The sequence below is a fragment of the Haliotis asinina genome, chromosome 15 (genome assembly GCF_037392515.1).
Source record: "Haliotis asinina isolate JCU_RB_2024 chromosome 15, JCU_Hal_asi_v2, whole genome shotgun sequence".
Taxonomy (NCBI): Eukaryota; Metazoa; Mollusca; class Gastropoda; order Lepetellida; family Haliotidae; genus Haliotis; species Haliotis asinina.
Window position 1 is genome coordinate 48,732,691 of NC_090294.1, and position 17,377 is coordinate 48,750,067.

The window sequence follows — 17,377 nt, forward strand, 5'->3', positions numbered from 1 at the left end:
GTTCCACACATAAGAAAACCATGGTTCAACGATGAGTGCAAACAAGCTAGGAAGGCAAGGAAGAAAGCTGAACATTATTTCCGTCGCCATCCTATGGTGCATAATTTAAATAAATTTAAAATTTTAAATGCTAAAGCACGGCGTACTTTTAAACAAAACAAACGCCAATCTTGGCAAAATTATGTATCCAAAATAAATTCTCGGACACCCATGTCCAAGGTATGGAACATGGTCCAGAAAATCAAAGGTAAAGGTACTAAATCTACTGTCCATCATCTTAAACATGGAGATCAATTGCTTACTGATAAATTAGATATTGCGAATAAACTGGGTGAAACTCTCGCTAAACACTCTTCATCTTCGAATTATACACTTAAATTTCAGCAATATAAAAAACAACAAGAAAAGAAAAGTATTAATTTCAATTCGGATAATGGTGAAGATTATAATGAAACGTTTTCTATTCATGAACTCAATACTGCTCTTGATCAAGCTCATGACACTGCTACTGGAGCTGATAACATACATTATCAACTCCTGAAGCACTTACCGGAATCCTGCCTAGAAACTCTTCTCAATATTTTTGATGATATTTGGACATCGGGTAACTTTCCTCCGTCATGGCGTGACGCCATAGTAGTACCAATACCTAAACCTGGACGTGATCATACGGATCCGTCCAATTATCGACCTATTTCACTAACTAGCTGTGTTTGCAAGACCATGGAACGCATGATAAATAATCGACTTGTTTGGTACTTGGAAACAAATAATCTTATCACAGATATACAGTGTGGTTTCCGTAAAAACAGAAGTACTGTCGATCACTTAGTGCGTTTAGAATCATTTGTTAAAAACGCACTAATTAATAAACAACATGCTGTGTCTGTCTTTTTTGATCTTGAAAAAGCATATGACACAACCTGGAAACATGGTATTTTGAGGGATTTACATGACTTTGGTTTGCGAGGTCGTTTGCCTCAATTTATTGCCAACTTTTTAAATGACAGACAATTCCAGGTCCGTGTGGGTTCTACCCTGTCTGATCATTACAATCAGGATCAGGGTGTTCCACAAGGCAGTATTTTATCTGTCACTCTTTTTAGCATCAAGATCAACAGTTTATCAAAAGTTTTAAACGATTCAATTGATGGATCACTTTTCGTGGATGATTTTAATATTTCTTGCCGAGGTAAAAATATGCATACTATTGAACGGCAACTGCAGTTGTGTTTAAACAAAATAAATAAATGGTGTCTTGAAAACGGCTTCAAATTTTCGAAGTCCAAAACTAATTGTATACATTTTTGCAGAACATATAAGCCACATAAGGACCCAGAACTATCTCTAGATGGCACTCCCATCAAAGTTGTAAAGGAGGCCAAGTTCTTGGGAGTAATTTTTGACTCACATTTAACGTTTCTACCACATATCAAATCCCTCAAAACTAAATGCCTGAAGGCACTTGACTTGTTGAAAGTCGTTTCAAATTCTAAATGGAGAGGGGACCAAGCTACCCTCCTGCAACTTTATCGATCACTGATCCGGTCAAAACTTGATTATGGCTCCATTGTCTATGGTGGAGCCTGTAAAAGCAACCTGAAACTTTTAGATTCTGTTCACCATCAAGGTCTAAGACTTTGTCTTGGCTCCTTTCGAACTTCACCTGTTGACAGCCTGTACGTTGAGGCTGATGAGCCATCTCTTGAGCAGCGACGTATCAAATTAGCTTTACAGTATGTAACAAAATTATATTCCAGTGAGTCAAACCCTGCATATAACTGTGTTTTCAGTCCTCTGTGTGAGGACTTATACAATATGAAATCTTCGCTTGTACCGCCTCTTGGTTTAAGAATTAAACCATTTCTTCCTGCTGCCGGCATTGAGCTGGAAAATATAGCTCCTTCCCGTCTTCTCTCTTCTCCTCCTTGGCAGATGGTTAGGCCCCAAGTGGACCTAACACTGACCACATTTAAAAAATCAGAAACTAATGAATTACAGTATAAACAAGAATATAATGAATTGAAACATAAATATAGCAGTTATAAATCCTTATTTACAGATGGGTCCAAGGACGGTGGTGCAGTAGCTTGTGCCACTGTCATTGGATCAAGAACAATATCTTCTAGATTACCAGACAACAGTTCTATTTTTACCGCTGAGGCTAACGCCATATTAACAGCTCTTAAATATATTCAAAGACGCCATAAACATAAACAATACATAATCTATTCCGACTCTCTTTCTTGCCTTCAGGCTATTAAAAATCTTTCTTGTAAACATCCACTTTTAATAGAAATTATTGAATTATATAATGATCTTGCTACTGGCCAATACGACATCGTCTTCTGTTGGTTACCCAGCCACGTTGGCATTTCCGGTAACGCAATGGCTGGTCTTGCTGCTAAGGCAGCACTTAACAAATCTGTGACACCACTTCGTATTCCTTATTCTGACTACAAAGCTAGCATTAGAGCTTACACTCGTGATCTGATGCAGAAGAAGTGGGACACCCAAGTAGGTATAAATAAACTACATGAAATAAAACCCTACATTGGTTATACATACTTGGGTTGTCAGTCCAGATTTGAAGAAGTCATTTTGCGACGGTGTCGTATTGGCCATACAAGATACACTCATGCATACCTTTTAAAAGGTGAGGATCCTCCGTTTTGTATCCCTTGTGATGAGAGAGTCACGGTCAAGCATATTCTGCTTGACTGTGTTGAATTCTCCATCACAAGGGATAAATTTTTCAATGTCAAAACTATCAAGGACCTTTTTAGCACTGTTAGTTGTCATTTAATCATTGGCTTTTTAAAAGAAATTGATTTTGTGGTGGAATTTTGAAAATTATGTTGTGTAAATAGATGCATTTTAATGATTGGTAGTTTGAATTAGTAACTTGAATCGTTGGTGGCTGTACCCTCAAAGGGGGTTGAAGTATTGTAAAATTATTGTCCTCCTGAGAGGGTACGTAAGTCCACAAACATTCACAGTAAATTTAAGTCTACCAGGATTTTAATCGTAGCATTCATGTTCTTTTAATTTCGGCTAACTTTTCATACAATCGCCAGCAGCTGAAGGGATGGTGTAAATCCAACTAGGGACCATGCAGGTAGCAAAGGTACTGTAAGTCCCCATGGTTCCTAGTGTGGTGATCTACCTTCTGTTGTTGGCGATCTATAGTCTGTTTATATATTGTATTGTCTAAATAGTGCTATTAGTTTTAACTTTCCATGCTAGTTTTAATTGAAATTGTGATATTCTAGTTGTTTTACTGTCCTTCGTTGACGGGTTTTTATGATTTATATATGCTCTTTTTCATCGTTGAATGTTCTCGTCACGATATGGCTGAGATATTGCCGATGTGACGTTAAGTATTAACTCACTCACTCACCCCGGAGTGTTTGTCTCCCTTTAGCCGTAGAAACTGGTCGTTAGACCAAGCCACACGTTCTGCTGGAAAATAGAATCTGTAGAAACTGCCATAACAAAACTACAGTTGAAGATGAGCGCCACATTTTAGTGAATTGTGAATTTTATTCGGACCTGAAGTTTGACCTGTGGAAAGAGGCAGACACAATAAGCCCCTCCTTTTCAGACTAAAATGAGGACATGAAATCTGTTTTCCTCATTTTGCAGCCGCTTCTTGCAAGAGTAGTCCTCAAGAGGCGTCGATCAGCCATATGATTGCATACAGTGCTCTACACCAACCTTTCGAACAAATGTTTGTTTTTTAATAATGAAAGTGACTATATCTCATATTATTCTTTTATTGATAAATAATGTTTCTCATAGGCTTTATAGCAGGGCATCCGCCGACATTGACACACCCTCTCTGCATCCTCCATACTCAACAACATTCTCTCTGCTGATGGAAGAAAACCACCCCCGTCAAAAACATCAACCAGAAATGCGTTATCTACAAATGAACTGTTATTGTGGACAGAGTACTATACGCGAAACGTCCCGACCCATCAACACCCGAGTATAAGAACGTCACTTCTCTGTTATCAATTCAGACAGCAAATCAGTCATCTCTGACCACATCAACGCAGGTCCCATTCATCAAATACACTGGTCTGACATCACCATTCTTGCTACCAATCAAAGACTTCACTAAACGCAAGCTTACCGAAGCCATCCACATCAAACGCCAAAAGCCCACCATCAACCGAGACCAAGGATACTTCATTCCAACCGCCTACGATGCACCCCTCCGCGAAGCTCAATCTGCTGTAAATACTCTACTGTATAAACATCTCACTACCTGTACAGCAAGTGTTACCTTTCCTTTACCTCAGCGGCTTACTGCCTAGCCAAAGATAATGTTATTGAGTTGTGTTTTCGTGCGTGCGTGTTTCCTGAGCCTGAAGGACGTGGAGTAAGTAAACAAACATCAAGTCAAGGGTACATCAACCCATGGGCCCCGAGGGACCAGTGAACAGCACATTTACCTTACCGAACACCTCAATATTTATTTTGAATTGTCTGGGTATCGGATCGTACACTTCAGTCAACCTGTGTAAATTAAACGATTCGACTCTTGCATCTGACTGTTTTTCCCGCAGGTATTGTCTTTGTAAAATAACAGCGGTGTAATTCCGCAAGAATCTGTATCGAAACGTTACTGATGTACAGTTGCTGCGATTCTTGCCGAAGTACCAACGTGCTATACAGATCTCTTGTCTGTAATTCTCTTCATAAAACAGTGTTTTCTACCATTGATGAATAAGAATCTCATTAGTCTGTAAACATACTAAACATAGTGTAAAACATTAGCGTATTACTCTGGTGTTACTGTCATTCGATCTCACTCTTTGTCACCTAAGATAAATTGTGTGGTTCACATCTGTCAAAGGATGCGGTTTCTTTCCAGAGGGCTGCATACTGAATGTCTTAATGGCAGATAATACACGCTGACGTGCTGGGACATACATTGTTTATCCCCCACAGGGTGTCATACCTCTTCGTGGTGTGGGGGAGGCAATGCCTTTGGTAGCGAAATGACACCATTCCTGCTCATCCTCTTTTCCAGCTTTCCTGTCTACTTTCCCATGCTTTACCTTGAACTGTTCCTCTGATCCAGTCTTTTGTCCTGCTTTGCTGTCACTTATGCTTTTGGCTATTCTATCCTATAGCTTTCCTTACCAACCCGTGGGGTTCCCGGGTTTAGAATTGGTCCCCAGTATCCTTATGCTGGTCGTAGAAGGCGACTGAAATGAGGCGGCCTGTTGGCCGTGGGCTGCAGCCTACTGTCGGGGGAGGATGGTTGTCTGGTGGTTGAGGGGTCAGGCCATTGGCAATTATATGACCTGACCTCAACACACCACTTTGACCCGGACTTCCCCTAGAGGGGCGGCCAAGTGGGCTCGTCTTGGTCAATCGGCTGGTCACGCCATGCCCTAGGAAGTCATACTTTATTGTGGCCAACATATAGTGATTATTGCTGTGTATTAAATGTACTAAAGCTCAGACGTTTCTTTGCCACCATCTTCCTAGAAGGCGGTGGCTCATGAGCCAAACTGTTGGTTTGAATTCGTTCAGTTTGAAGCTGAGAAAGGCTTGTTCTCTGATAGCGGGGAGGACTCTCCCTTTCTTCAGTGGATGACTGGGCAGACCTTACTTAGCAGTGTATATCATCCCTGTATCCCTGGTGCCAGTCTGCTGGAGATCCGCAGACAGTGGCACCGCCCTTGTTGGTGCTCGGTGGCGGGTGGGGAGCAGGGATGACGAACTTACTAAATCTCACCATGTCTTCCAAAACAACCGCCAAGAAAAGACATTTGTATTCTAGCTCATCTGACGAAGAAGTTGAAACAAATCCATTAAAGTCAAGTCACTGGCCCAAATTTATTGTCATTGAAGGTCAGGAATCTGCTGCAGTAAAACTCAACCCTTTTGCAGTAGAAAAGGCTATCAAAGGGATTGCAGGTGATGTTGACAACATTCGTAAGTTGAGATCTGGAGCCCTTCTTGTAGAATGTGCCAATAAACACCAATCATCAAACTTATTGAAAACCAAGTCACTGGCAAATGTACCTGTTCGTCCATCCGTCCACAAGTCTTTGAATTCCTGTAGGGGAGTCATCAGGGACAGAGATAAGCACTTAGCAGATATGAGTGAAGAGGAAATCGTTCATGCCCTCTCCCCACAAGGAGTATCCCATATTAAACGTTTCTCTCTGAAGAAACCAACTGGAACCATTGTCACTAATACCTATTTGATTACTTTTGCATGTGCTCAACTTCCAAAGGAAATTCGAGCAGGCTATTGTAATATCAAAGTGGACACCTATATCCCACCTCCACTACGGTGTTACAAATGCCAAAAGTTCGGCCATGGTGCAAACTCGTGCAGGAATTCAAAGGCTTGTTTTCGCTGTGGCTCATCAGAGCATGAAGGCTCAGAATGTAATGAGGAGGCACGTTGTGTTAATTGCTCGGGTCATCACCCAGCATTCTCAAAGCAGTGTCCAGTCTTCCAAAAAGAAAATGACATAGTAAAAATGAAAACACAAAGAAACATCACCTACTATGAAGCCAGAACTATCGTTGAAGGAAATCTGCCTAATATCAACCAATCTTACTCTGCAGCTGCTTCTCAATCACTTAGAAAGACCACTTGCTCAGCCTCTTGTCAAACTGACTTTACATGGCTTGAGGCAGAACAACCTAAACAAATCTCCCTTAAGTCAGCTCACTCTCAGACAGATAGCTCTTCTCAACCTTCTAATTCTACCAAATCCTTAGATTCCTCAACCTCTAAACAACAAAACCCTAAAAATTCTGGCCGAGTCTCCAAGGGAGAATTAGACCCCATCCAACAATTCTACGAATTGCAATCATCCCCAAATAGCCAAAAAGCGCAGAAGCACGCTAAAACCAAATCCAACCAACAGATTGATTTACAACCAAAAACAGTTGAAACTAGGAATTCCTATGAAGTCTTTGAAAATATGGAACTTGGTCCTTCCTCTAGAACCTCCAGCCCATCACCTTCTCGTGATGAACATACGACTCGGTCTAGAGGTGGCAACCGTTCTTATTCTTCCAGTAGAAGAAGAGGGAGATCTCCAATTCTTCCTCCAAGTAAGCATCCTTAATTATGGCCCCACACCTTATACAGTGGAACTGTAGAGGTCTTAGGAACAACCTTCCCGACTTGCAACTCTTGTCACAGGACTTCAATCCTGTGGCATTTTGCCTCCAAGAGACGTATATGAAAGAGACTGATCATTTTGATTTTAGACGATATAGTGGATATCACTCATTTTCACCTGCTAATGCAGATAAAGCTACAGGTGGCTCTTCTATATTGGTTAGGCAGGGCATCATTCATAGCCCTGTTACATTAAAAACCTCATTGCAAGCAGTTGCTCTCAGAATAACATTACAAATTGTTTTTACATTGTGTTCTATTTATATCCCTCCTTCAGCTCATTGTACACAGTCTGAGCTGCAGGAGATATATGATCAGTTACCTCAACCATGCGTTATCATGGGCGACCTCAATGGTCATAACCCTTTGTGGGGAATTAATGATTGTAATGGTCGTGGTAAGCTGCTTGAAAATTTCATTTTAAATAACGACCTGTGCATTATGAATGACGGGTCACACACATATTTACATCCCGGCTCAGGGACATATTCAGCTCTAGATTTAACGCTATGTAGCCCTAGTTTATACAGTGATTTATCTTGGTCAGTTCATGATGATCTTTGTGGTTCTGACCACTTTCCCACTCTATTATCAGTCTCAGACACATGTAATGATTCTACTTTGCCACAGTGGAATTTCAACAAGGCAGACTGGCCTCGTTTCCAGCTGCTTTGTGAGGATGAAATTTCAAGTAAATCATTTGTTGATGCAAGAGATCCTATTCAAGCGTTCTCTGATACACTTTTAAATATAGCAAACAAAACCATTCCTAAGACCTCTGGTGTTCCACGTACTCGTAAACCTTGGTTTACGAATGAATGCAAACAAGCTCGAAAAGTAAGGAAGAAGGCTGAAAAGTACTTCAGCCGACATCCTACCGGCCACAATCTAGGTCAACTCAAAATTAATGCTGCCAAGGCCCGTCGCTGCTTTAAATCATCAAAGCATGGGTCTTGGCATAAGTATGTTTCCAAGATTAATTCTCGGACCCCAATTTCAAAAGTTTGGAACATGATTGCCAAAATTAGAGGTAAAGGTTCTAAATCCTCTGTTCAACATTTAGTTGTTGGAAATGACACTTTAACTGATAAGTCTGATATCTCTAACAAATTGGCTGAAACTCTGGCAAAACATTCGTCTTCTGATAACTATGTGCCAGAGTTCCAGCGATATCAGAAAACTCAGGAAAAGTCCAAAATTGATTTCTCTTCAGACAATGGTGAAGAGTATAATGACGAATTTTCTATATCTGAACTGCTTACTGCTTTAAATAAAGCTCATGATACAGCACCGGGGCCTGATAACATACATTATCAGCTGTTGAAACACTTGCCCCAGTCATCTCTAGAATCTTTACTTCACATTTTTGACAACATTTGGACTTCTGGCAATTTTCCAACCTCTTGGCGTAATGCTACCATAGTTCCTGTAGCTAAACCAGGCCGAGATGCCACTGATCCGTCTAACTATAGACCGATCTCGCTGACTAGCTGTGTTTGTAAAACAATGGAACGAATGATCAATGACCGCTTGGTGTATTATTTAGAATCCAACCATCTTATTTCTGATATTCAGTGTGGATTCAGAAAGAACCATAGCACCATTGATCATCTCGTTCGATTGGAATCATATGTTAAGGATGCTTTCATTGCCGGTGACCATGTTGTGTCGATCTTCTTTGATCTTGAGAAAGCATACGACACAGCATGGAAACATGGTATTTTAAAAGATTTACATTCATTAGGCCTCCGTGGCCGATTACCAGAATTCATTTCTAAATTTCTGAGTAACAGACAGTTTAAGGTCCGTGTGGGCACCACTTTTTCTGATTATTTTCAGCAAGAACAAGGTGTCCCACAGGGCAGTATCCTGTCTGTTACTCTTTTTAGCATTAAGATAAACAGTCTGTCAAAAGTTTTAAATAATAATACTGATGGTTCTCTTTTTGTTGATGATTTTAATGTATCATGTCGTGGCAAACATATGCAGACCATCGAGAGGCAGTTGCAACTGTGCCTCAATAAAATCCACAGATGGTGCTTGGAAAATGGCTTTAAGTTTTCTATGACAAAGACCAATTGTATACATTTCTGCCGTAAAACAAGTTGCCACAAAGCACCAAATCTTTATTTGAATAAACATCCTATTAAAGTTGTGGATGAAGCCAAGTTTCTTGGTCTTATTTTTGACAGACGTCTCACTTTCAAACCTCACATTAAGCAACTGAAACTTAAGTGCTTGAAGGCATTAGATATCATTAAAGTTGTTTCTAACACTAAATGGGGTGGCGACCAAGCCACACTCCTCAATCTCTACCGTTCCTTAGTCCGTTCCAAGCTGGACTATGGTTCTATTGTTTATGGTGGGGCCACTAAGGCCACTTTAAAGCTACTGGACCCTGTCCACCACCAGGGTCTCAGACTCTGCATGGGGGCGTTTCGCACATCTCCGGTAGAATCTCTGTATGTGGAAGCTGATGAGCTTCCACTGTCTCTAAGACGCATTAAACTATCTTTGCAGTATATAACCAAATTAAAATCAACCCCTTCTAATCCTGCTTTTAACTGTGTTTTTAACCCAAAGTATTCTCACCGTTATGATAAAAAACCTAATGCTGTTCCACCCCTCGGCATCAGAATTAGAGAGCACATATCTGATGCTGACATTGATCTAAATCTTATTGCCGAATCCCGTCTTATATCTACATCACCATGGTGTATCGTTGAACCAGAGGTTGATGTATCACTTTCCAAGTTTAAAAAATCAGAAACAAATGAATTGGTCTATCAGCAGGAATTTACTATCCTACAAGATAAGTATACTTCCTACTACCCTATTTTTACAGATGGATCCAAGGATGGTGGTAAGGTTGCTTCTGCTGCCGTCTTTGGATCTGAAGCATTGTCCTTTCGGCTTCCAGACAATGCTTCTATATTTACAGCTGAGGCAAATGCTTTGTTAACAGCTCTACAGTATATGAAACACAGCAATCTGCGTAAATTTGTTGTCTTCTCAGATTCATTGTCCTGCCTTCAAGCACTTAAGAATCGCTCTCCTTCTCATCCACTCATGATTAATATTCTGGAATCATACCAGTCGTTATGCATGAACTCGTACATCATCGTCTTTTGCTGGCTGCCCAGCCACATGGGCATTAGAGGCAATTCCAAGGCTGATGCAGAGGCCAAGGCAGCCTTGGACAAGGAAATCTCTCCTTTTAGTATCTCGTATAGAGATTTTAGGCCCTGTATCCGATCATATGTACGCCAACTCTTTCAGGCGCTGTGGGATACACAGATCAATAATAAATTATTTCAAATTAAGCCAACCATTGGATATACTCATCTAAATTGCGTTACTCGATTTGATGAGGTTATCCTTAGACGTTGCCGTATAGGCCATTCCCGGTACACGCACGAGTTCCTTTTGAAGGGTGAAGACGCCCCTTTCTGTATTCCTTGCCAGGAGCCAATAACAGTCGAGCATATACTACTTGACTGTGTGGATTTTGCTCCTGCAAGAAGTACTTTTTATTCGTGTAATAGTTTAAAAGATCTTTTTAACAATGTGAGTTATCACCTAATTTTAGGTTACCTGAAAGAAATAAATCTGTTAAATAAGTTATAATTTGTCTTTTGACATACAGCATGCTTTTACTCCTATCATTTCATTGGTCTTCCAGGTAATCAAAACGCTATTTCTTATCTGTAGTTGTTAGTTTTTTACAACATTGTGATATTGACTAACGTTTTACTGCCCTTTGTTGGTAGATTAGTGTTTTGCTTTTTAATATTATGATACTGACTTACATTTTGCGGCCTTTCATTGGCAGATTATTGTATTGCCTTTTAATATTATGCTACTGAGTAACTTTTTACTGCCCTTTGTTGGCAGAATATTGTCTGGATTCTCAATGTTCACGTCGCTATATGGCTGAAAGATTGCCGCCTGCGACGTTAAACCACACATCAATCAATCAATCACATTGTTTATCCCAGCTCTTGTTCGACGCTTGTCCACGTGTACTCCACCAACATCACACACAGACAGTCCAATCTCAAACACATTCAGTGTGTTCCTAGTTACCTTCCAGCAAAAAACTCCCTGTCATTAATCCCTTCCTTGTCTTTGTTTTCCTTCCAAGTGGTGTAAAATATGTCAGAGATAATGACAGTTTCAGCAAGAGGCGGAGTCCTGATTTCGAAACTGCTGAGGGTTTGACGTCAAATGGTATTCCCGACTGATTCATATTAAGTCAAAGTGAGAAACTAGTATTTGAAAATCTTCAGTATTTTCCCCGTATCCTCTATATTCCATCCATTACACATACAAATACACATCCATCTGAGACATATTCTTAACGTTCAGTGGTCAGTACTTTGTTCGTAGACACAAGATCCCAACTGCTAGAAAGCCTTAGCAGTATAAGTATATCTGTGTGCGATTAAAACCGGGAGTAATGGATAACCAAATGTATACCTCTGAAAACCTGTGTTACTAGTGTAGAACACATGAAGTTCTGTCTGCTAGTGGAGATTCACTGAACATCTCTCTCTAAGTAGAGAACTTCTGTCTGCTGATGGAGACATACAAGCCGACCCTCTGAACTACTGTCTGCTGGTGGAGACCCTCTGAACTACCGTTTGCTGGTGGAGAACCTCAGAACTACTGTTTGCTAGTGAAGAGTCTCTGCACAGCTAAACTGTACCTCTGAACTACTGCCAGCTGTGATTGTTGATGTTGGTGCAGTACTACAGGGCAAATGTTATGGATAACAACTCCAAGAACTTCAAATAAATTCAAGAAGTTCTTTTCCATAAGATTTGTCCCGGATTACTCTCTGCTGGTGGAGAACCTCTGAATATCTGTCTTCTAGTTGAGAACCTCTGACATACTGTCACACATGTGTAGGTGATGATCTGACCTGATCTGTATGTTATCTAGTTTAAGTTGCTGTTCACCACACCCTGGGTCCAGAAACAATTCCGCGCGAGATACAGATAAAACAGTGGAGAATGTGAAACTGTATAAATGACCTACTTATATAAACCATCGAGTGAAAATTGCTGGCTGATGACCTTGATGTTTAGAATCTAGATATTATGACACCACAATGACCACTCAGCCCCCTTTACATTCCGTCACTCCTTTCTCAACTCAGTGAGCAGAGACTGATTTACCAAACTACATGGTCAGTAAATCTCAACCTTACCCTTGAAGAACAGGATTAGAATTGGTCTTCAGAAACCCATGATTGTCGTAGGAGGCGACTAACGGGATTGGGTGGACTTGTTTGACAAGTCATCGTATTTCCCATGTTGTTGATCAGTGGACTGTGCGATCAAGACTCGAATATTTATAGAATATCGCAATGTATCGTTGAGTGCAGCGTTAAACAACAGACAAAATGCATCTCAATTAAGCATCACAAGAGATATCATGTTGTCATCGTTTTATTTTTCTCAAATCATCAGGCTCTTTTCCTTATGATGAGGTAATTCAAACCCATATCATTCTTGAACTCATCTGGACTGATAGAAGTCATGCGTTTCTCAATAGTTGCAAAGAGTTCATCAACTATCTTCTCCTTCTCTTCCTGTGAGCGAGTCTCTGAGAGACCATTCACGAATGTGCTGTTACTCCAGTTCCTATGAGCTGCCACGTACATCCTGGCAAACTCCCCCCTGTCATCAATCCCTTCCCTCTCTTTCTTCTCCATCCAAGCATCATAGAACACATCTATATTGATGTACACCTCAGAGAACAGAAGCTGTAATCCTGATCTCTTCACTGGGGATGTCAAGTCAGTAAAAGGGGACGTTAACTGTTTCCGTGTTTGGAGATAAATTGGAAAGTTTGTATTTATGAATTCTTCCTCTAATATTTTGCCCGAATCTCTAAATTCCCTCCACACCCGTGTAGCTAAGAGTAAAAATGATTTTGACGTGTACGTTGGTTCCCCAGTGGAAGCATCAGTGTATTCACAACACACGGCCACGAACAATAGACCTCCTGGTATCAACTCTTTGCTTCTCATCGTCAAAAACGTTTCCCAGGCTTCCCCTCCTGCTTTCATCAAGGCTTTCTTTTCTGCATCACTGCTATCCGGGTAGATGTATAAGGAATCTTTATAGACAGTTGGTGACTTGGGCAACCATTGAGCAGCAGCTACTGACATGATGAAGTGCATTGAGTTTGATGGAACGCACTGTGTATGGAAATGAACGCTACTCGCATGAGCATAGACATTTGGAAGGTATTCAAGGTAAGAGGGCGGATCTGGAATTATACCTGCTAGTCGTCTAAACAGTGAGTTGAAGTCATTAAGCTCCTGATCTTCGTGGATCACCCGGAACTCCGTCCCTGGACCATGGTGATCCCGGAGGGTCTTCAACAGGTCAGTCATGAACGTCATGGACGTTGCTCCGTCAGCTGTGCCGTAGTCGCCGATGTTGAAAACATGATTTTGTCGTATGGGTATTGTCTTGATACTCTCCAGTAGCATGTCACGGACTGGCTCAAAATAGATGGCATTTTGTTTTCCAAGTGAGGCTCCATAACTCCCTTTGCCAGTGGCACCGTAAGAAGCAAATCCTCCTTGGTATCCATGGTGACATCTAAACGGACGAGGTGCTAGATTAACCAATGAAATCAATCCCCGGCTTGCATATCTGCTGCAGATAAGTGGTCCGTACATTATCTCTAAATAAACTTCCACCTCTTTAAATATTCTTCCGTTAATCTTACATATGCTGGACTTACTGGAACAGAAAAGGGTATATCTATAATTTTGCAAAATAGTTAGCATACACATTACACTAGCCGCAATACCAGTGTGTGTGTGTGTGTCTGTCTGTCTGTCTGTGTGTGTGTGTTTAGTGTGTGTGTGTGTGTGTGTGTGTGTGTGTGTGTGTGTGTGTGTGTGTGTGTGTGTGTGTGTGTGTGTGTGTGTAGCAGGAAGGGAGGAAGGTAGGTAGGTAGGTAAGTGTGTATATTTACATCGCGTTAAAGGATAAGCAAAATAACTTTATTGGTGGTGCAAAACCAAACTTTATTTGTAGTTACCTATACAGGCCTCACCAAGACGTTGTTCCAATGATCACCTTAAACGGGCCAATAAAAATCGGAGGCAAAAGAAACTATAACAGTCAACAGACGCTTTATGTGGATATCCTAAAAAAAAGAAAAGAGTTGGCGATGCTGTATTAGTGAGTGAGTTGGGTTTTCCACTGTTTTCAGCAAAATTCCAAGAATATCATACATTATACCCATGTGGGGAATCGAACCCGTGTCTTAGGCGTGATGTGCGAACGTCCGCAATATTGTTTTTTTAAAAGTAGAGCTAGTGCTTAGTAGCACTAAAAACATACATACCGGTGATTTAATTTTGATTGTGACATTTTTTTTGCTATAAATACAATAATACAAGATATGCTGATAAATATGTTCCATATTCTCCAAAATCTGGTGGCTAAAATCACCAATTATTGAGCTCAATTGTAGGTATGATTGATGGTTCAACTAAATTTAACAACCGTTCTTTCAGTTTTCAGTTACATAAATAAAGGAAATGCGTATACTTTCTTAGTCGTGTCACATGTTATTATAATCACCAGATAAGCCTATCCTATTAAACATTTTGAGATGGTTCCTGATGATTAAACACACCTGGATACTGAAAACCGAACGCCTTGATAAACAGTAAGTATTTAGTTGGTTTAAGTCAAAAGAATTAATCTAAAGCAGGAAAATAAACAACAGAACACAGCGTACGACCTACCTCCGGAAGGAAATCCAGCCATTTGTTTCCACAAATCACTTAGAGGTCCCCAGTCTCGAGAGAACACAAAGAGTTAACAATGTTACTATGAAATATAGGAAAAACCAAGGAAATGAGATATGCCAAGGTGCGCACATCTGTCGGCTTCATTCTCTATTAATGCTTCATTAACACCTTGACTCGATAGCAATACGAGCTGTAAATATCAGCAAAATCGTCCGTTGTTAATCTCAAAGTATCATGTTTTCACAGTATCATGTATATGCACAGGCTGGTTGAGTGCATTTTCATGTTTTTTTCACAGCGGGTCTAATCCATTTATTTCAGCATGATTGTGCATCAACTGCAGCAGTGGCCCCTAAACCCAGATGGTACATCCTTGTCGACTACCAAAGCGTTGCGTTGTTAAATCGTACGCAAGTAAATAGCTTTGCTCCAAGGCTGTACTGAACGTTAAGTTGACGTATGTGTAGTAATTCTGTCTCTATAAGGCAAGTCTATATAGCTGGCAGAACACCAGTCTGAAGGATAATGTTTACTTATTTATAGGTGTTAGAAATTATCATGATCTAAGCTAATAATTATCACCATAAAGGCTTGTGAAAGTTTATCTAGTAAACAGGAGGCACTATTTCGTGCATTTACAAACATAGGTCATTCCAGTTTCCTTTGGTTTGACAATATCCCATTACTATTTATGATTTAGAATAGCTGCTACGTCACGAGTCATACTTCAATAGGTCGCATATAAGCTATATCGTAACAATGGTTAATTATTCATCGACTGTAAAGTTACACCTACCTCTTTAGTCTGTCGTTTCTTGTTTGTTCCACATTATTGACATACGATGTGTTCTCCTTCGAAATTGGTTTGATTTCGCGAGAGTGAACAGTCCATTCGCCATTTTGTTTTATGCAAGGGAATGGAAGCCTGTATTGTCAGAATGTTGGTAGTTTCATATTGATTACAGAAAAAACAAATACTTTCCCATCTATAGTGCCATTTATTCAGTCATCCTGCGATAATACATCATTCCATTTGAAGCGCAAATGATAAAAAAATTACATTTTTGTCCCACTTGAAAGTTTGCAGATTAAACAATAGATGCACGTTTCTCTTTTGAGAGAGTATTCGTTAAGACGAAACTCAACTAATGTCAATGTCAGTTAAAGAGGTAGTTAAAGATTCAATGAACAGACGAAGAGATAGCTATATACAGATGAAGAGATAGTAATGGACAGACGAAGAGATAGCTATATACAGATGAAGAGATAGTAATGGACAGACGAAGAGATAGCTATATACAGATGAAGAGATAGTAATGGACAGACGAAGAGATAGCTATATACAGATGAAGAGATAGCAATGGGCAGATGAAGAGATAACAATAGACAGGGAGAAACAGCAATGGACCGATTTAGAGAGAACAATACATAGATGGACACTGGAAATTACAGTTACAAGCGTGCATGATGCTGTTCTACCAGCAAATGCTCCAAACAATGATAAAAAGACAATATAATAATGATTGTTCGTTGAAAGGTCTTTCCTATTCGGGTGTCCAAAATCATGAGACAGATCATCGGAGTTGGACTGTCAATGTCATGTCAATGTGCAAAATTTGGTTTCGCTGCAAAATGAGTAGATTCTGTATTAATGAGCAATTCATATCGTTCTCAAATGAAATCAAACGGGTTATAACATACAATAGTATAGTTCTAGACGTTCAGATATTTACTGAAGACAATGAATGATGCTGAACTGTGGAAAGTCGCCCTTAGTTGAATTTCTGCAGAATTTGGTATGATTTGTTATTTTTACTTTGATGAAGGAGCTAGATTTGTGTCGGGATTGTTTGAAATAGTTAGCTTTGGATTAGTTTTGATAAATCAGCTAGGGAATTGGAAGCCAGCAAGTATTTTACGTCCCCTCTTTCAACATCGAAAGATGTTTATCGAAACTGGGATAGTAAAATTCATGTGAAATGTGAAATATGCGGTTATAAGTAACGTTTACATGTTAAGAGCCAACTAGAAAGGCTTAAAGCTGAGATGCAATCAACAAAATAAGCATAATCAAAACATATAATAGTAATTCATCATTCATTCATGACATAATATCTACTGCTGGTTATGAAAACCAAATTATAACAGTACAATGGGAAAACAAAAGTGCAATGTTTTGTACTTGGGTTTACTGCCTCGAAACGAAGCACCCAAGATACAGAACCCAGTCAGAGCGGGTGGGCGTGTAACTTAGAATAACGAAGACTTTCATTGGTTGTTTCATTTGCCGATACGCTCAGAGCTGGTTATGTGCGAACCTATTCACAACGCATGCGCAACACTGCTGTGTAACTATGAGCTCCCTCTCTTTCTCGCCCTTTCACTCGGCCACCCACTCACTCGCATGCGCAACACTGCTACGTAAC

At 40.1% G+C, this 17,377-nt stretch overlaps 2 protein-coding genes across 2 annotated transcripts; one reads left to right on the top strand and one right to left on the bottom strand.

Moving 5' to 3' along the window:
- The first annotated feature begins 5,756 nt into the window (after window positions 1-5,756).
- Window positions 5,757-7,109, top strand: LOC137265069 (uncharacterized). Its single transcript, XM_067800387.1, has one exon. The coding sequence runs from the start codon at window positions 5,757-5,759 to the stop codon at window positions 7,107-7,109; it is 1,353 nt and encodes a 450-aa protein (XP_067656488.1).
- Window positions 7,110-12,635: 5,526 nt separating this feature from the next.
- Window positions 12,636-13,862, bottom strand: LOC137265071 (uncharacterized). The gene has a single exon (XM_067800388.1). It carries the CDS (start codon window positions 13,860-13,862, stop codon window positions 12,636-12,638), a length of 1,227 nt encoding a protein of 408 aa, XP_067656489.1.
- Window positions 13,863-17,377: the final 3,515 nt, after the last annotated feature.